This window comes from Anolis sagrei, chromosome 6 (assembly GCF_037176765.1).
Source record: "Anolis sagrei isolate rAnoSag1 chromosome 6, rAnoSag1.mat, whole genome shotgun sequence".
Taxonomy (NCBI): domain Eukaryota; kingdom Metazoa; phylum Chordata; class Lepidosauria; order Squamata; family Dactyloidae; genus Anolis; species Anolis sagrei.
In genome coordinates this window covers 26,653,261-26,673,907 of record NC_090026.1, presented here as the reverse complement: position 1 = coordinate 26,673,907, position 20,647 = coordinate 26,653,261, and the positions used below count along the sequence as shown (strand labels likewise).

The following is a 20,647-nucleotide window of genomic DNA, read 5'->3' as shown; positions in this document are numbered from 1 at the left end:
GCCGAATTTAGCCCAGTGTGAAGAGGTCATATATGAGCAGTACTTTACTGCTGAAATCAATGAAGGCTTATTTGTTGGAAAAGGCAAGAGTTAAGCTATAGAACAAACCAATTTTATGTCTTCATTCATCTTCTGGTACGGAAAGCATTTGTATATCTCCTCCTGTTCTAGCAGTCAGAAGAAGATGTTGCCCAGTGGGACTTGTAAAAAGAGTGAGCACAATGCCTGTTCTTTGATAAGGGAGTGGAGATGGCCTTATGCATAGCTTTCCTCTTGTACATCTGGACTCCCTTTCTCCAAGCTGCAAATGAAGGTAAGAAGTCTCCCATTTGAACCTTCTCATTTTTTTTTGTTAGGTCATGGAGAAATCTCATCCAAAACTTTAATGAAACACTTTCCCCATGGGATGAACTCCCTCCACACCATGCCACTCATATTGTGGGGTCTCTTCTTAGATGGATACCATGTTCCACAACCATGAAATATTTGTATTTGCAAAATTGAATGTATTCTGCAATTATTCAAACATCCAAAGCCAGAAAGTACAAGTTGTGAATACAATAATATGACAAATAACATTTTAATAAAGTATGAAGGCCAGTTGTGGACAGGGATCATTTTTACGTGCTTTGAACACTAGTATCCACTTAATTAAAAGCCATGGTTTTTGGCAATCGCTTGATGATCAGAGCAAGATGAGGGTTCTCTGTATCAGCGTTTGTTCACAAAAGGCCTGGAGCCACTTTTATCCCATTATATTACATTGATATATTACAATGACATGGCACCAATTTGACATGTTGAGAATACATTTTGTTTGAAGGTTTTTTTGTTGGTTTATACAAAGCAAATTGCAATGTCAAGTGGCTGAAATTCAGAGACATTTACTACTGTAGTGGTGAGGACATCCTGCAATAGCTACATTGGAGGTCCACACTGGGGAAGTAGAAACTTGTAATGTCATGGAGATGAACCCTGGCAATATCAAAGAATAGGTTCTGGTTATGTCATTGAGCATGACACATTAAATGTCAACCATAGCTGCTCGGTACATGTCATTAAAAAAGCTAAAAAATTGCAAAAGTTTAATTTTGTTTTAGTCTTGATTAGAGTACACATATTAAATCCAACGGATTTATTTATGTATGAATTTCTCATTTAAGGATTTAATGTGTTTGTTCAAGTTCGTTCTTCCCAAGAGAATGCTGGCTGATGTCTAAAAATGAGAAAAGATTGTCAATTAAGTTTTACGAACTTTGCACTGAAAAAAAACACACAAACAAACAAAATTTCCCAATTCTAGTTGAAATATTTTTTGTAAGAACTGCCCCTAACATATGGGAGTTGTTAGATTGTAGAAAAATAAATAAAATCCTTTCAAAAATCTGTGTTTGATTGTTTTTCCCCATTAAACCTTGTTCCTCACATATCACATTGCCCTCCTTTTTTGTTTCTTTCTTCTTAAAGTGAAGTTGTGGAATGCCCCATCTATCTCATATCCAATTATATTACCACCAAGTATTTTGATGATGGTGTTGGGAGAGAGAAAGAAGAACGACTTAGGGATGTAAAAAGAGAAGGAAGGAGAAGATGATGATGAATGTAGCTAAGAAAAGCAAGGATAGAAGGAGAAACGAGCAAAAAAGGAAACAAACAAACCTCACCCTTCAAGACATTTATATGTGTGTTGGGGAATGGGAAGGACATCTTCAAGTAGGGTTGGAAAGACACATTCAGAATTGATTGAAATTTGGCTGTAGACATATGAATTTGAAGTGAGTTTTGAACCATGCAGGAAAGGTGTGTGTGTGGGGATTCCGTATTTGAACCATGTACCCATTTTTCCTCAAAATATTTCATAATGTTTGGAAGTCTCCCAAGGCTATTTTAATTTTCACAACCTTTAAGTAAATTTGGTAAAGCCAAAAACAGCATAAAGTAAAGCAAGGGAACTTTCAAAATCTCATTATTTTGGCTGGCATGGCCAGAAGGGATGTGGTGGGTGTGGCTAATCACAGCCATCTTAACTGTAGTTTGGGAAGGCCAGGCCCCCAATGGTAGGATTGCAAAACTATATCCTACCCTGCTGTTAAACTATATTTCCCACAATGCATGCCTACTCAGTAGCCAAATGTGCATTAATGAATCGATTCGGAAGTTTCGGAAAGTTTTGATTTTTTTTAAAAAGCGGTGCCTCCTATTTCCGAACTAAGTTTAGAACCATTTTTTTTGATCAACCAAGCCTATCATCTAGTCTAGTATGAATTGATCTTCATAGCTCTGCATTCATGTTACCATGCTGACACTTCTGCTCTTTTTCCATTTCCTTCTGTTTCCTTTTCAGTCTCTCGACCTTGTGTTTTTCCTTTCATTTTTGAGGGCAAATTATACTCAACATGCACTACGAATGGTACCAGGAAGAATCAGCCATGGTGCTCTGTCACCAGTAACTATGACAAACATCGCCGATGGAAACCATGTACTCTGACTGGTGAGAGATGTTGAGTCCTTGTAGAACCATCAACATGTGGTGGTTGGTGGCTTTCATGTTAGGGGTTTTAGCAGTTTAGATAGTTCTCTAAAATGTCTGGAATTCAAATCAAAAGCCACATTCTTGACATGGAAGCACCTGACTGTCCCTGAATAGTTGCTAATGAGTTGAACCCCAGAATTTATTTATTTTACACAATGGCATGCTGGGTTCTGTGAAAGGAAAGAGATGCATGTTCTATCATCTAGTCCAGAAAATCTCTTCCACATTAATGATACTTTAAGTGGGGTTCCTGTTGTGCCCATTCTCATCTGGGATCCAAATCTCAAACCCCTCTCTCTGAAATAGTTTATCCTTCTGTGGAAATAGAAACGTTTTTTGAAACCAGGAGAAATACATAGCCAACTTGCAGTGTCTTGCTATTTCGCTTGTTTAAACCTTAGCAAGGGAATACATTATTACCTTTCCACCCTTTAAAAAGTTATTATAGTATGATTCAATGATTTAATTATACCAACTGACTATTTTATTACAACGATGTTACCAAAGAATAGGTTAATGCATACATATTGTGTCAAGGACTTGTGATATCACACATCTTTTCGTTAGTACAATGGCATTGATTCACCATTCCATAGTGTTGCAATCATACTTCTGCACTACTGTGGTGCCGTCATTTTAAATTATGGAGCTGAGGGGCCAAAATACGCTCTAAAACTTTGCCCAAAAAGGGGAGATTAGAAATTAGCCCAGAAATTGCAATTGGTACAAAAGTCTAGGTTCTTGTGGGTTTTTTCGGGCTATAGAGGCATTTCTAGAGGCATTTCTCCTGACGTTTTGCCTGCATCTATGGCAAGCATCCTCAGAGATAGTGAGGTCTGTTGGAATTAGGACAATGGGTTTATATATCTGTGGAATGGCTGGGGTGGGGCAAGGAGCTCTTCCCTGCCTTCCCTTCGGGAGATGGTGGCGGGATACAAAAATAAAGTTGTTGTTGTTGTTGTTGTTATTATTATTATTATTATTATTATTATTATTATTTGAAACACAACAAGATGAGTCCACAGGAGACACTCTGCTGGCTGTTGAATTGGATTACATGTCGGACACTTCCCAAGTATCTAGGACTGTGTGGTGTATCAGCGAATAATGCATGCAGATCCCAGTAAGGTGGCCTTTTGCAGCTGGCAGATGGTAATTTTGTCAGCGCCGATTGTGTTTAAGTGCAGGCCAAGGTTTTTAGACACTGCACCCAGTGTACCGATCACCACTGGGACCACCTTTACTGGTTTGTGCCAGAGTCTTTGCAGTTCGTTCTTTAAATCCTCATATCGTGTCAACTTTTTCAGTTGTTTCTCTTCAATCCTGCTGTCACCTGGGATTGCAACATCGACAATCCATACTTTGTTTTTTAACACGATTGTGCGGTTAGGAGTATTGTGTTCCAACACTCTTATTTATTAAAAATTATTAAATTTATTAAATTTAATAGAATTATTATTATTATTATTACTTTTAGCACAATTGAGACATTGCATGAAATTAAAAACAACAAAAAAGAAGCAAACAGAACTATAAAATATAGATGAAAAAGGAAGCAGAAGGCTTTGGAATAGCAAGGTGGAGAATCCTGCCCTCTGATGTCACCTTACTACTGGCACAGAGGTGGAGGGAACTCATTGTAGCAAGTTAAGTGATAAGAACAATGTGGGACTGGGGGCCATCAATAGGTTTTAGATAGTATGAGCAACTGTTCACATGTAGTCTACATCTTTTGAAGAGGCAGGATAGGAAGAGACAAAATCTAAACATAAATGTGCATAGAATCTGTTTCTGTTTGTTTCTTTTTCAGAATATGGAGGCAATTCTGGTGGAAAGCCATGTGTTTTTCCCTTCCTCTACCAGCGCCGTACTTATTACACATGCACTAGGAAATTTTCTAAAGGCCGGTTTTGGTGTTCCACAACAGGGAACTACGACATAAACAGGAAGTGGAGTTACTGTGCTGATAACAGTATGTGAACATGTGTGGCTGTGTATGTGGACTGAATTATAGGTTAGGTTGTTGCTTGGCAGGACTGATGGGAGATGTTTGAAGTACAATGAAAGCATCATTGACTCATTACTCAGTATGAAGTGCCTTGGTGTGCAGAATGGAAATGTCAAATTGAAGACACGATACAGCCATGTTTGGCATTTTTCTTATTGATTTTAGCGGGGAAATTGAGTTTTGGGCAGGGAAAAATTGTAACAGCCTGAGTTTCCCTCTCTGTGAAATTACCTCCAAATTTAAGCAATACAGAGTTAGAACTTTCAGTCACTGGGGACGTATGGAGTGATATGATTGGAGAAGCATTTCCAGTGGTGAAAGATAATCCCCATTTTGTTTTCTCCTTTATTGTAGGACTAGAGGAGAGCTACCCTACTCAGCCCTGTTTCTTCCCATTCATGTACAGAAACAAGTTATATACATCTTGTACAACTGCTGGGAGGACTGATGGGAAGCTCTGGTGCTCTGTCAACAGAAACTATGATATGAAACCCTCAGCAGTATTTTGTGAGCCCACAGGTAAGCAGCCCAGGAGATAGGAAGAGTCAGGTTAGGTCAGGCTTGCCTGTGCCTTACAAAGGGAGATCCTTTGACTCATATGAGACTAAGAGGATATGCTAAGTATTAAGGATTAGACGCGTCTCACCCACTTCTGTCCCCTCATATCATGTCTGAATGACACATTACGTTAGCAATGGTTTCTTCAGGGATGGGTAGCTTGGGCCTCAGTCTGTGAGACCATGAGCCAAGAGGAAGAGGATAAGATAAAGCAACTAAAGGAAATAGGGAGGAGAGAAAAAAGAGGAAGGTGATAGAAAGAAAAGGGGATGGCAGAAGTAGAAAAAAAGATACCTCTTGTTCTGATGCTACCCATTTCTGGTATTGTCCCTACCCCACTGCCTAGATATTATCACCATCAGAGGTGGATAAGTTATATAACAATGGTTATTTTAACTGTTTTTAATTGTTTTAAACTGATTAGTTTTGTTACTTTGTAGGTTTACTAGATTTATATGTTTTATTTAATTATTTAAATTTTGTGAGTACGTAGCTGTTGTAATTTGTTACAGATGCTTTATTCATGGGGCTATTTGTTCATTTTTATTGTTTTATGGCACTGAATGTTTGCTGTCCTTTATTGGAAACCACCCTGAGTCCCCTCAGGGAGACAGGGTGGGTTATAAATAAAATTATTTTTCATACATAACAAGATTAGTACACAGCAAACAAGATCACTATGCTGGCTTTTGTATTCGATCATATGTCGGACACTTCCCAAGTATCTAGGACTGGGTGATGTATCGGCGAATAACATGTGCAGATTGGTCTTTTGCAGCTGACAGGTGGTGATTTTGTCAGCGACAATTGTTTTTAAGTGCTAAAGCTAATCACAAGTGTATATGAACATATATAATCATAGAGTTGGAAGAAACCACATAGGCCATCTTGTTCAACCTCCTGTCATGCAGGAATAGCACAATTGAAGTACCATCGAAAAATGGCCATTCAACTTTTGTTTAAAAGCTTCCAAAGAAGAAGCTTCCACAACACTCTGAGACAGTTAATTCCATTGCTGAACAGCTCTTATGGCCAGGAGGTTCTTTCCAATGTTCAGGGGGAAATCTACTTTCCTGTATTTTGAAGTTTTAGTCTCCAAAGGGCAGCAGAAAACAACCTGCTCCCCTTTTCTTCTGCAGACTAAACATACACAGCTCTTTAACCCACTCCTCATACAAGCACCAGAGTCCAACCACTTCTTAACATGGAGCATTTTTGCCCCCTTTTGCCACTTTGCTTTGTGGCAAGGACGGGGCCTGCTATGAGCCATCACAAGACACACGGCAGGTCCTGCCCACTTTCCTCCAAAAGTTGGGGGGAGCGCTGAAAGGCGTTTCCTCCATGACTATGTGGAGAAAAGTGTATTTGAGGTAGCTCTGACAGAGCTACCTGCACTTTCCTCCCCATTTACCCATGTGTTGGAGGAAAGGGTGATGAGACAACATGTGTTGCTGCCCTTTCTGCTATCTGATGGGTGGGGAGAGAAAGGTATCAAAGCACTCTTTTAATCCCCTCCATGTGATGAGGGAAGGAGGAAGGGTACATGGGGTGCAATGAGCTGTCCCACATGCTTTCCCTTTTGCCAGTGATTGCTGGCACAATGGCACAGCCCAAAAGGGCCATATGATGAGGCCCCTGGTCAGGATTAACTCCTTTGTCTTCCATTGGGATCCCAACTGATACTGAGCTCTTACGTGTTCTCTTTGTGGATTGGGTCCTAGGGTAGATTGGTTCTCCTTTATCTGCTATTTAATTTATTTTTCATTTTTCAAAACACCATTCATAGAATTGCTGTATGTGTCAATAGCATGAAATCTATTTTATACAAGCAATTAGTTAGCTATTACAAGAAAGCAATATCCAAACACATTTGAATTTGGTCTTACTGATCAGATCCTTTGTTTATGTTGCTTGAGTTAATGTCCTCTGCATTCTATTGTACTTCCTTTTCAGAAAAATCCCCCTGCAGTTTCCCCTTCATGTTCAAGAACACATCCTATTCTTCGTGCACTAAAGACGGGTCAATAGATGGGCAGCTGTGGTGTGCCACAACCTCAGACTATGAAAAGGACAGCAAATGGAGAGCGTGTGCAACTGAAGGTACTGAGTCTACCCAGTGACCAGAGGCACATTCGCACTTCATCATTATGATGCTAGTATTCCACTTTACCTCTAATTGTTCTATCCTGTGGAGTCCTGGGGCTTGTGGTTTGGTGAATCACTAGAGTGCTTTGGCATGAAATTTTGAATACACTTTCCAGCTTCTGACAGGATGCAAAAATGGATTGGTAGTTCTAAATTGGCATATTGTGAAAGGACTCCAGGTTTCGTAGTGGCCAGGGAACACAGTCCTTGAAAACTACAAATTGTATTGAAATCCTGCCACATCTGTTATGATAACTACATTATATTCCTGAATTTACTATGGAAATCAGAAACTGTGAATAATAGCAAACCCAACTGAAATGAATGATTTCCACTTGAGGTTGAGGACATGTTGTGCCAGATGTTGATAGGTGAAACTGTAGTTACTACTAGTCTAGTGGGATTGGGAGTTGTATTGGACAACCCATAGTGTTCAATACTCCATACAATATTCTGAAGTATGTGAGCGACAAACAATAAGACGCATGGAATAGAAGTCAGTTATTGATTACTGAGTACTAAACATGAGTTGGTCATGGAAGGGAAGCATGAATTATCTTGCTAGTACAAACTAGAATACTTACTCAGTCTTTGGAGCATAGTAATGGGGAGAACAATAGGTTTCAAATTAGGGAGGTAATCTTTTAGAAAAAAAACTGTATATGGAATAGATTTTGAGAGGGAAATGAAGGGGCAAAAGGGATGTTGTCATATCTGATTGAGTTCATAATTTTCATTTTAACAACTTATTTCATGCATTTTTATTTCATGCATACCCAACAACGATGTAAGATAAAATTTGCACATTTGTGAGGTTTCCCATTGTACTTAAGAGAAACAAAATGTGCATAAAACCACATGTAGACTTAAAAATGTGAACATCTGTTGTCGAAATGATATGCACAAGCAGATTTTAATTATGGGAGAAAACAAATAACATTAACATGTACATTAAAGTTTGTATGAAGTCACAGAGAAGATCAATAACTTTCATTTGTGTGATTCACTATACTGAATGGCTGCATTTTCAATAAGTGATCTGGTTCACTGGGTAGAGAATAGACCTGCATTGCCAGATGGAAACATTATGGAATTGGTGAAAAAGTAGTCAGTCTGATGGGGGGGGGGGGGGGGGGGGAATAGATAAGCTCAAATAAAGTGGAAAAAATTAAGGAAGGAGATAAAATTTAACTGGCAAAGAAATGGAGCCATGGGAGAAATGGAGTTAGGGATGTAGTTGCAGGAATGCCCTTATTCCACCCATAAAAATTATGTCTGTTATTGGACTTGTTCAGTCCCCAAGTTTTTTTAGCATTGTAGAACAACGAAAGATCAGTTGAGCATACAGGAATACAGTTTAGGCTTCCAAAGAATAAGAACAGTCCAAATTACCAGAGGAATGTAATAATGCATATAAAAAGTTTTTGATATGACTGATTTTATGAGGATGCTTGCCATAGATGCAGGTGAAACATCAGGAGGGAATGCTTCTAGAACATGGCCATATAGCCCAAAAAACCTACAACAACCCAGTGATTCCAGTCATTAAAGCCTTTGACAATTCATTGATTTTAAGTATCTCACTCTGTGCAAGACAAGAAATTTGTGGTTGAAAAGAAAATGTCATGGGGGCCTGAATTCTTATTTTATTTCAACACCCTAGTTTTGCCCCTGCTTCCTCCATAGCAATTCTTCTTAATCGAAGAATTGTTTTCAACCAGTACAGTTCACTTGTTCCACAGCATTGTATACATAGTCGGGTTTAATCAAGACTGATAGTAGTTCTAATACATTGTTCATTATATTTCCTTCAATTTTTTTTGTGAGGATTAAATATCATATTTTGTATAAAATGCAACACAGGCAAAGCATCGTTGCTAAGTTTTTTTTACAAAGAAGATCCATAATTGTATGAATGTGTCTTGGGGGAAAGGTATATAATAAGCAAAGATTTATATGCCTAACTTTGCCCCTTGTTATATTTGCTTTCTTTCCCACTATAGAGTATGGAGGAAATTCCAATGGTGCCCCCTGTTTCTTCCCCTTTACCTACAAAAATCAGAAACACAGTAGTTGTACGAATGAGGATGAACAGCATGGGAGATACTGGTGTGCAACAACAGAGAACTATGATGTGGACTTCAAATTCAGCTTCTGTGCTGACACAAAACTTGAAAATGTGGAGCCTCTGGAGACAGGCAAATCACGAATGCAGCCTTCACTTTCAGGTAATCAGAATGTCCTGGACTGAGCTGGATGGGAAAAATACTTGCCTTGAGATATAGAGGTCAATTATATTTGTGCTTCCTTGGGAGCTAGTGTCACTAAGATTCAAAGGGTTCATTCCAAATGAATGTGCCTATTTGTGGTGGAGAGGAAACAATTTCTTGTTGGCACCAGTAATGGATTCACACACAATGCAAACACCAGTTTCAGAGGAACAATTCTACTAAGGTTAAAATTCCTTCCTTCCTTCCTTCTTCCTTGTGATTCTTCACAAGGAACTAATATCTGTGTTATTGAAGGCTTTCATGACAGGAATCACCAGGTTGCTGTAAGTTTTTCAGGTTGTGTGGCTATGTTCCAGTAGTATTCCTTCCTGATGTTTCACCTGAATCTGTAGCCGACACTTTCAGAGGTGTCTCCTCAGAGGCCAAGAAAGGAAGTGCTTCTCAACTATCTCCTGTTGGTTCCTTATAACACCAAACCTGTGTCATTTGGGATAGCAATGGGAATTGAAGAACCGGCCATAGTCTCTTTCATGTGCAGAGTGATGCTGTAATCCTAAAGGACAAGACGGAGGATATCTATCTATATCTATCTATCTATCTATCTATCTATCTATCTATCTATCATCTACAAGACAGGAGAGCTCTCTCTCTCTCCATCCATCTATCCATCCTCTAACTTTCTTTCTTCTTGAATCGTTTTATGGTTATCTATGATGTACCTTCTCATACCCCCATTGCTTGCTTCATAGTCCTCTTCTTTCTGCTCTCATCACACTTCCAGGAAATCATAACCCTCCTAATAAGCTGTGTGTCTTTCCATTCATCTATGGAGGCAAGTCTTACTCAACTTGTACAACTGATGGTTTTAACTCCCAGACTGGCTGGTGTTCTCTCACAGACGATTTTGACAGAGATCAGAAATGGAAATACTGCACAGCTTCAGGTAAGGACACGAGACTAAACCAGTGCTTTCTAGAACTTCAGGAGGCCTCTGATCTCCCTCCATTGCTTGTTGAAAAGACAACTATCTACCTGTGCAGGTTTGTTTCTACAGTCATCCCATGTTCTATTTCTAAAAACATAACACATTTATTTCAAATTTTCAACAGATGTGCAAAGTCAAAATTCAACTCGTCCACATTGAAAGAGCAGTGCTATATAATGATCAACAAGGTAAATGCCTTTGGTTACTCCTTTCACTTTTTGTTCTATGTTGTTGCCTCAGGTATTGTATTCTTCATTTCTGAAGGGTCAGGAGAACTTGAATGATCTCCTGGGGGCTCATATGCTATGAAGCCTGGGTGCATGGATGACATGCAGTCTGTAGTTGCACCTTTCCTATCCTTGACCTATAAATAGTTCAGATGAGTTCACACTTAGTGTAACAGGGATGGAAAAATGAATTGACATTTCAACTTGGCCATATTGAAAGAGCAGTGTTATGTAATGACTTGACATTTGAAATTAAAGCAAAAGTGTTGCATTTCCAAAGACTAGTGAAACACAGGCATGTAGCCCGGGGGGGGGGGGGGGGGGGCTTGATGGGTATCAGCCCCCCCCCCTCAAATTCTCATGGTGGTTCGTGAAAAGGCCTTACTGGTGCATTATTTAAACTGTTATGTTTATTCATATCATGATCTGATCACCATACTCAATATATCCCATATGCATGGGGGTATTGGGGTAATGATGCAAAAGGCTTGCTAGGGTAGACCCTCTTTCACTCAGACTCAGCCTCCCCCCGAAACTCAGCCCCCCTGAAACCCCCCCTGAAAAAAACTCACCACCCCCCCCCCCCCCCGAATCGAAATCCTGGCTACGGGCCTGGTGAAACAGTATACACCTATTTAATATCTGGTCTTGCTACATGCCTGTAAAATATGGCAGTTATAGGATTTTCTGACAATTTTGTTTCCTTCTTCTTTCAGATTATACAGACCAATAATTCATTACTGGGATGTGACCAGTTTCCCCCTGATTCTACCCTGCTTCCACAACCAGGAAGAAAGTCTTCTTTATAGACCACTCACACCATTATCCCCCTCTATTGGATTCTGCTTGAGTTTGATCTCTGCGGATTGCTCATCCTCAGCACAGATGGCAGCACCTCACAACGTCCACAATACCCCATTTTTGTTCCAGAGCCTGTTATCAATTCTATCTCTACTTTTCTCATCAGCCACTAGCGCATTGGAAAGAACTGTGCACCACATTGTCAGTGGCACAATCCCCCCTCACTTAATTTTTTTTCTGTCTTATCCATTTTCTCTTGCTTTTCGTTCCTTTCAGAATATAGGAAGAAACTCTTGGGTGATGCTTTGTGGCATGGAAGAGTATTCTGTTATGGTTGTCTTGACAGCAGCTTCAGTGACTTCTTTGTGGCTACGGGTAAACATTTGTGGCTAATTGTGGTGGTGATAACGGACTCTTGTGCATTGAGGGTATTAGACTTGGCCTCTATCCTTCATCTACCATCCCTGGGTTATATATAGGAATCAGACATTCTGTATTAGACATATATATTGGAATTAAACACTTATTTCATACTAGCCGTCCCCTACCACGCGTTGCTGTGGCCCAGTCTGTGCATATGTGTTTTATGTGTGTATATATATGTGTGTACATTTGTGCATATGTGTATATATGTGTGTTTGTGTATATATGTGTTTTTGTGCATTCGCAACAATGCATTTTTTGCTTTTTGGCTTTTTAAGTCTCTTCTGATGTGTTTTTCAGTGTTTTTATGAGTGATGGTCATTCATTGGCCTGATAGGTGTATTGTGTCCAAATTTGGTCTCAATTTGTCCAGTGGTTTTTGAATTATGTTAATCCCACAAACGAACATTACATTTTTATTTATATAGATACTTTTGATGCTCACATGATCACAGTTCACATGCATTTTTTAAAGAAGAAACACACCATAATATTTAATAATCTGGTCTCTAACATGTTTCTGGTCTCTATGGTATGGCTTAACCAGGTGGGACGATGTTGAGCGCTGATATTTTAGCAACTGTGGTTATGTGAATCCCATTGTAAGAAGATGCAATTACTATGTACCAACATGCCCTCTCAACCTATGTCTGGTTGTAATTCCTTGACTTTACTTTACCTGAAATTTAAGAAGGAAGGAGAGCAAATCTGAAATGTTTCTAGGTTTTAAAATGTGAGGATATGTATTGTAAATGGCCCAAATGGTATTCACTGTTGTCAATGACTGATGGCACCATTTTGGCATGACACTGATATTCATTGAAATCCTTGTCCTTTTGTGACACCCTTACATTTTAAAATCAAAATGAAATGGGCTAGTAACATAGACACACAAATATGAAATTGGCTTGTAACTGTGGCAGGATGATTAGCAAATTCCTGCGTAACTGAATTCTCCAATTTTGTGTTATGGTTGATATATTTAACCAAGTTTTAAAAACTCTTCAAGAATGGATAGGAAGTACAGGATTTCTGCCTATATTTTTTACGTAGAGATGAAGACACAAAGTGCTTTTAGTGTATCAGTGTTGTCCTTAATAAAGTCGAAAGCCTTTGCAAATTCCTCAAAGGATGCATTCATAGATGGTGAATCTAAGACAAACAAGCATGAGAAGCAAATTCTGAAATTGGGAATCTGAAAATTCTGCTTTGTCAGTATCTAGTAGAATTTTATGGGATATTCTCAAATCTTTTGACATGTCAAAACATCCTGGTAGGAAAAAAATCAGTTTTTGATCCCCCTTTGCATTATTATTATTATTATTATTATTATTATTATTATTATTATTATATTTGATACATAACAATATTAGTAAACAACAAGCAAGATCACTATGCTGGTTTTTGTATTTGATCACATGTCTGACACTTCCCAAGTCTCTAGGACTGTGTTATGTATCAGCGAATAATGCGTGCAGATCCGAGTAGGGTTGCCTTTTGCAGCTGACAGGTGGTTAATTTGTCAGCACTGATTGTTTTTAAGTACAAGCTAAGATCTTTAGGCACTGCACCCAGTGTGCTGATCACCACTGAGACCACCTTTACTGGCTTGTGCCAGAGTCTTTGCAGTTCTGTCTTTAAATCCTCATATCATGTCAGCTTTTCCAGATGTGTCTCATAAATTCTACTATTATTATTATTATTATTATTATTATTATTATTATTATTGGGGTGTTATATTATTATAACATCCCAATTGTTCACTCCACAAGGAGATCCAAAGCTGCTTACATTAAACCTTATCAGTACAATTTAAATTCTATTAATATATACACATTAAAACAATTCAACATCATTGGCATTTGTTTAGTTGCATGCTGGGCCTGTAAAGAATTTCCTTTGGAACAGGACATGCAACCTTTGCCCAGCGGGAAACCAGGGGGCCCAAAGAGAAGTTCTCAGAGGTTTTCCACCACAAATAGTCTTTAGATGGCTTGTGAAGTACAACAAAATCTTTTATTAATGAACAATCAAACAGAAACTTGTCTTGTCTTCAGAAAGTTAAACAAATGAATCCAGGCTTTTATGCAACTGCTAGCTTCCTAAACTGCCCACGAAGGACAGGCAACTGTCTTCAATAACTTCTTCTTTACTTTAAAGGAAAGCCCCCTTTTTAACTTCTCCCAGGCTGACTGTAATCTAACCCTTACTGATGTGGGCTCTGCTACCGGGCCGAACTGCTTCTCGAACGCTGAGTGGACTTACCAGAAAAGGCTTAGATATTCTCCAGCTGGAGTCCTTTGGTCTTTAGGGCTGTTTCCCTGGCAAATCTTTGGAGACTCTTAAAACTGTTCTCCCCCGGAAATTCTTGAGGGTTGAAGCTTTTGTACAGGGGAAGCTTGCACACATCCTATACATTGGTTTTCCTTGCTGAGACTAACTAAAAAAAATGGCTCCTTTTCCTTCCCAATTGCCCTGAGCAAGGGGCGCGACCAAAACTTAACGATGATGGACAGGTGACTAGCCCTATGACTGCAACCAAAGGAAGCCACCTATCTGTAGAGTCCCTGAACCTTGGACTGCAAACAAACATTTAATACAAAGCAAATAAAGCTGGAGCTTCTGGTACAGCCATACCAGCACAATATTACAACATTCAGTTACAATCCATCAATACATATTCAAACTAAAAGCCACATTTTTTCTTTTTTGTAATGGGATTTTTGCAAGAAAAAAACACTGGAGATTTTATAGAAAAAAATGCATTTTGTGCACAAACATTTCATTTTGTAAGGATAGTTTTCTCACAAAAAAACTTCATTAAGTTTTTTCAAAAAGACTCTGAATGGGAAAAACAACAGAAAAAGCTCTCCCAACTCTATTCTTTCAATATCTTTACTTTCAATATTCTTCATTATTGTATGTGAAGAATACAACAATGTATTCTTCACATACCCTAAAATATGATCTTTCAACTTTGTTTCCAGTAATTGCAGGAATGGTGAGAATGAGATATTTTTTTTGGCTGACTTCTATCTAACCCACATTCTACCAGTGGGAGTGGGCAAGATGGAAAGAAAAATAAACCCAGTGACATATTCTGAGCTGTAAATTGTGAAAAGAAAAGAGAGAAGTGCTGGGGCTCCAGCGTGCTGAAAAGTTATTTATTTATTACCATATTTTTACCCTGTTCTTTTCAACCCCAAGGGGGACTTAGAGCAGCCTCACATATTAGCAACAATTCAATGCCTTAAAAAACATACACTTGGTAAATATGTACATTAAAAACCAGAGAATTAAAAATACCTAAAAGCAGTTACATCAATTGTTAAAAACACATAATCCAAAACTGTAATTCCGGGCCATTCCAATCTGTCATTGCACAGATTCTACGTTCGTTAATTGCACTGCAGATATTCTCCAAAAGCTTGGTGCCATAGCCATGTTTTAACTTTCTTTCCGAAGGCTAGAAGGGAAGGAGCTGATCAGATATCACTGGGGAGGGATTACCACAGGTGAGGGGCCACAACTGAGAAGGCCCTGTCTCTCGTCTCTACCAACTGCACCTCCCCAGAAAATCTTATTATCCACAATGGTTCATAGAGGGAGATACATTCGCACAAGTAAGATGGGGCAGGACTTAGGTTCCTGTGAATTTTCCGGGATGTATGGCCATGTTCCAGATGCATTCTCTCATGGTGTTTTGCCCACATCTATGGCAGGCATCCTCAGAGGTTGAGGAGTCTGTTGGAAACTAAGTAAGTGAGATTTATATTTTTGTGGAATATACAGGGTGGGAGAAAGAACTCTTGTCTACCTTAGGCGGGTGTGAATGTTCCAATCTGCCACCTTGATTAGCATTCAATGGCCTTGCAGTTTCAAGGCCTGGCTGGCTGCAGCCTGAGGGAATCCTTTGCTGGAAGGTGTTAGCTGGCCTTGATTGATTCTTGTCTGGAATTCCCCTGCTTTTTGATTGTTGCTCTTTATGTACTGTCCCAATTTTAGACAGTACATGCCTTCCTCCTTTCTGTTGAAATTGTCCACATGCTTGCGGATTTCAATGGCTTCTCTGTGTAGTCTGAAATGGTGGTTGTTATAGTGATCCAGAATTTCTGTTGCAGAGTTGCCTTCGACCTGAAAAGGGTAAGATAAAAGTGTGGTAAATAAATAAATAAATAAATAAATAAATAAAATTTAATACCTGCTGGGCTGCTCATGTGCTGAAAATGGTACTGAATGAGGTGCAGGTGAGAAACCAGAGATTGGAAAAGTAATTTTGGGACTACAACTCCCAGGATCCATTGCACTGCAAAGCTGAAGCCCTAAATTGTAAGTGCTCTAAGGACTTCATCCCACACAGTTTCACTCCATTTCTGTGTTGCTAAAATGGAGTCCATCACATGACCTAAGGCCAATTCTGATAGTTGACCATGGGACTCCACTGCAGTAGCGCATGGAAAAGGAGGAAAGACTGCATGTTCTGGGTGAGGTCCTTCCCAACTTCCGATGCCAGAATATGGAGAGAAGTTAGGGGAAACAATGCGGCATGGCTGCCATACCTGAACACAGAAAGGCACAGGACCTCGACAGTAGCGATCAAAACAAGACGGTTCCCTCCGTTTCACCTGCTTTTCCCTTCTCTCCCCCAGCCACTTTCATGGGTGGGTGACACGTTGCTGTTATATGGTTTTTAGTTAATGTACAGTGATCCTAATCTAATGTACAGCGATCCTAATTTTTTAAAAATGATAAGTGAAACAAAAGGGAGATTCATTGGTATATATTTTAAGTGTGCATAACAGATGCCGCATTTTACAGTTTACAGCAATGCTTTACCATCTGTTGATGTCAATACAGAATAGACTGCTTGTGTTTGATAATCCATAAATTATCATTTGGTCTCCAAAATAATTACACTAATACAAAGATACCTACATAAAATGCTTGACAGAGATGAATGGGGACTAGTGTTTCAAGAGAGGAAATAACTTCTGAACAAATATTGGGTGTGTTTTATAAAAATCCTTTCTGTACACAGACCAAATTCTGTGGAATTTGTTTTAATGAGGAAGCTCTTTGTGATCATAAGGTATGGCCTTGACTATATAAACAAAACTATCTCAGAATGATCAGAATGTCAACTGAGTAGAGGAAATGCATTTCTGAAAAATATGCAAATATTGAGTGTATAGACAATCACTGAAAAAAATGAAATCACTATTAGAAAAAAGGGGGAAAAAGAAAAAGAAATACATTGGAAAGTAGGGATGTCAGCAAAACCCACCACATCTTCTTGAAGATGTTCCCAGGGTTGGCATTTTTGAAAAGACAGGCTGCCTTTTCTCAAAGGAGTGCAACGGAGTGGGAAGGACCTGCTGCACTTAAAAATTATGAAGACATATATATATCTGCCTGTAGAAAATATTTCATCCAAAGGAAGTCCTATGTTTCTGGTTCATGCTTTCCTTGTGGAGTCTGAAGAAATAGTTGGCTGAGATCTCCAACTAACCAGGAGAACTTATTTGATGACCAACCATGCAAGAATTATACAGATAGAGAAGGGCAATTTCTTTTTGTTCCAGAACCTATTTACTGAATTATTTCTGGGGATGAGCAAAACATGGAAGAGGGACCTATGTGGTTCTAGTTAACGCCAGATGTCAACCTTTGACCACTTCCCAGCCTCAATTGGGTGAAACAATTGATCCTGAAGGCAAATCAATACCACATGTTGCTCATTCTGGCCAGCTTTTTACTGTGAGTCACACACAGGACATCTTTTTCAAATTACAGGACTTTCATAGAAAGAGCAATCTCCTTAGGTTAGTCCCAAGGGCAGGATTTTTCACCTTGGTTTACAAAACTGAAAAAAACCCAACATTTCAGAGCTCTTCATTTCACTAATAGGGTGCCAAGGTACACCAAACTAATATTTTCCCCTTTCAAAACTTGCTAGGGATGAACTAGTTACAGATACCACCCTGAGCCCATTGTCAACCTCCCCAAATACAGTATAAAAAACCAGATAAAGGGGGAAAATCCTACTTGGCCCCAAAGTGACCAGCACAGCAAACATAGCACTTAGAATGGGTCATAAATCAAAGCTGAAGACAATCATGAATTCCTGGACTGGTCTTTATTAGCCATTGTTCTGTTCTCTGCACATGTTGTCAAATGCTTTTTACCCTGGCTTTGATTTGAGGAGGAGATCAAAGTGCCTCTTAATCTCAGTCCTGTTTACAATGTGATACCATTTATGTCATCTAGTGATAATCCTTTTATGTTGTGGCTCTGAATATTTTTAAAACAGCAATGATACAATCTCTCTCTATATATAAATGCTCTGTGCATAACAAGTACCTTAAAATCAAAAGAACCAATGAATGAAATCACACCAAATTTGGCAACAAAACGTCTCACAACACAAGGAGTGACCATCACTCAAAAAATTATGATTTTGTTATTTGGGAGTTGTGGATGCTGGGATTTATAGTTCACCTACAATCAAAGAGCATTCTGAAATCCATCAACGATGGAATTGAACCAAACTTGGCACACAGAACTCCCATTACCAACAGAAAATACTGTAAGGGTTTGGTGGGCATTGACCTTGAGTTTGGGAGTTGTAGTTCACTTACATCCAGAGAGCACTGTGGACTCAAACAATGATTGATCTGGACCAAACTTGGCACAAGCACTCAATATGCCCAAATATGAACACAGATGGAGTTTGGGGAAAATAGACCTTAACATTTGGGAGTTGTAGTCACTGGGATTCACAGTTCACCTACAATCAAAGAGCATTCTGAACCCCACGAATGACAGAATCGGTGCAAACTTCCCACACAGGACCCCCATGACCAACAGAAAATACTTAAGGCTATCCAGTCCAACTCCCTTCATCAGGGCAAGGGACCCTTAAAGGAACCCTTAAAGAAGGCCAATGATATGTTGCATGTTCCAGGGTGGGCAAACCAGACACTCTCTACATCAACACTGACAAAGAAACAGCAAGAAATACTGTTTACCCACAAGCATAAAGAAATTACATATATTAGAAACCAACACTTTCTCATTACTTTATTTTCCAGATCAACAGGCTAGGCCACAGCAACGCGTGGCAGCGGATAGCTAGTATTTTCTAAAAATGGAGGAGTTATATGTTTAGTGGTGGATGGAATGATGGACTATGATAGAAGGATGGCTAGATGGCCACATATTTTTGAAGTCTCACAGTAACATTCTGCAGTTATCTCTCATAGACTTATTGAGGAAAACCTGTCTTTGAAGTGATTAGTCAAAACTAAATATAAGTCTGAACTAGAACTTGTAAAGTGGAATCAGCTAGTGCTAATATTATTAATATGAATAATATTGCCCATTCTTCATTTTGTTGCTCTTCCATGTTTAAAAGATGATGATATCATTTTACTGGATTTCTTGATACCTGCAGTATTTGTGACATAACTGTTGAACTTCATAACTTTGCTCAGCATATCTGCTAAGGGTGTGGGAAAAGACACAATGTGGGAAGGGTGTGGGAAAAGACACAATGTTCATTGGGATGGCAGTTATTGGGATGGCAGTTATTTACATACTACTTTTAACTGTTCAAACATTAGAGGTTTGTCTTTCTGGTCCAAAATAGCCTAGCCACATCTATAAAATAGTTTACTTGCCAATGCAAAGTAGAAAAGAAATGACCTCCATCATGATATTCTTCTTCAGTGCCTGTGCCCTTTTCCCACTACTTGTTACCGGGAATGGTAAGATTCTCTCTATATATTTTAATGGGTTATTCTACCTAGGGAAGCATATCACTAATTTCCAGTTAGAATGGATCTAGAATGTGGAACAGATTTGTTTTCTGCTGCTCCAGAGACTCGGGCATGGAGGAATAGATTTAAATTGAATTGAAAGAGATTCCACCTGAACATTTGGAAGAACTTTCAGATGGCAAGAGCTGTTCAGCTGTGGAATACACTGCTTCAGAGTGTGGTGGGGTCTCCTTCTTTGGAAGTTTTTAAACAGAGGCAGAATGGCCATTTGACATGAATGTTTTGATAGTGTATTCCTGCATAGCATGGGGTCAGACTGGATGGAACATGTAGTTTCTTTCAATGCTATGATTTACTTTAGGTATGTATTGACTCAATGGTGGGTACTCAATGGCTTCAATTTAGGTTGGCTAAGTGTAAAATAGCAATTCTACATTCAGGGGAATACTAAGAAAAGGTAAAGGTTTTCCCTTGACATTAAGTCCCGTTGTGTCCGACTCTGGGGGTTGGTGCTCATCTACATTTCTAAGCCAAAGAGCCAGTGTTGTCCATAGACACCGCTAAGGTCATGTGGCTGTCATAACTGCATGAGGTGCCGTTATCTTCCCACTGGAGCGGTACCTATTGATTTACTCACATTTGTATGTTTTCGAACAGCTAGGTCGGCAGAAGCTGGAGCTAACAGTGGGAATTCACCCTGCTCCCCAGATTTGAACCGCCAACCTTTCAGTCAGCAAGTTCAGCAGCTCAGTGCTTTAACCCACTGCGCCACTGGGAGCTTCCGAAGGAACACTAGGTTGAGCTATTTACTAGCACCCTGAGATTTATTGTACATACAGCCTATGAAACTTCCTACTCACACAGTCATTTTGTGCTTCATGGGGAGCACACAGGATCAGAGAAGCCTGTAGCCAGATGAAAAATGATTGCAGAGGCCCTCAGATCTTAGTACCGTTGT

At 39.3% G+C, this 20,647-nt stretch overlaps 1 protein-coding gene across 1 annotated transcript; it reads left to right on the top strand.

Annotated features, from left to right (window-relative positions):
• Nucleotides 1–249: 249 nt before the first annotated feature.
• Nucleotides 250–10,648, top strand: LOC132779612 (epididymal sperm-binding protein 1-like). Its single transcript, XM_067470539.1, has 8 exons — nucleotides 250–313; nucleotides 2,345–2,491; nucleotides 4,344–4,505; nucleotides 4,896–5,060; nucleotides 7,053–7,199; nucleotides 9,248–9,442; nucleotides 10,257–10,418; nucleotides 10,585–10,648. Exons 1-8 carry the CDS (start codon nucleotides 250–252, stop codon nucleotides 10,617–10,619), a joined length of 1,077 nt encoding a protein of 358 aa, XP_067326640.1. The 3' UTR covers nucleotides 10,620–10,648.
• Nucleotides 10,649–20,647: the final 9,999 nt, after the last annotated feature.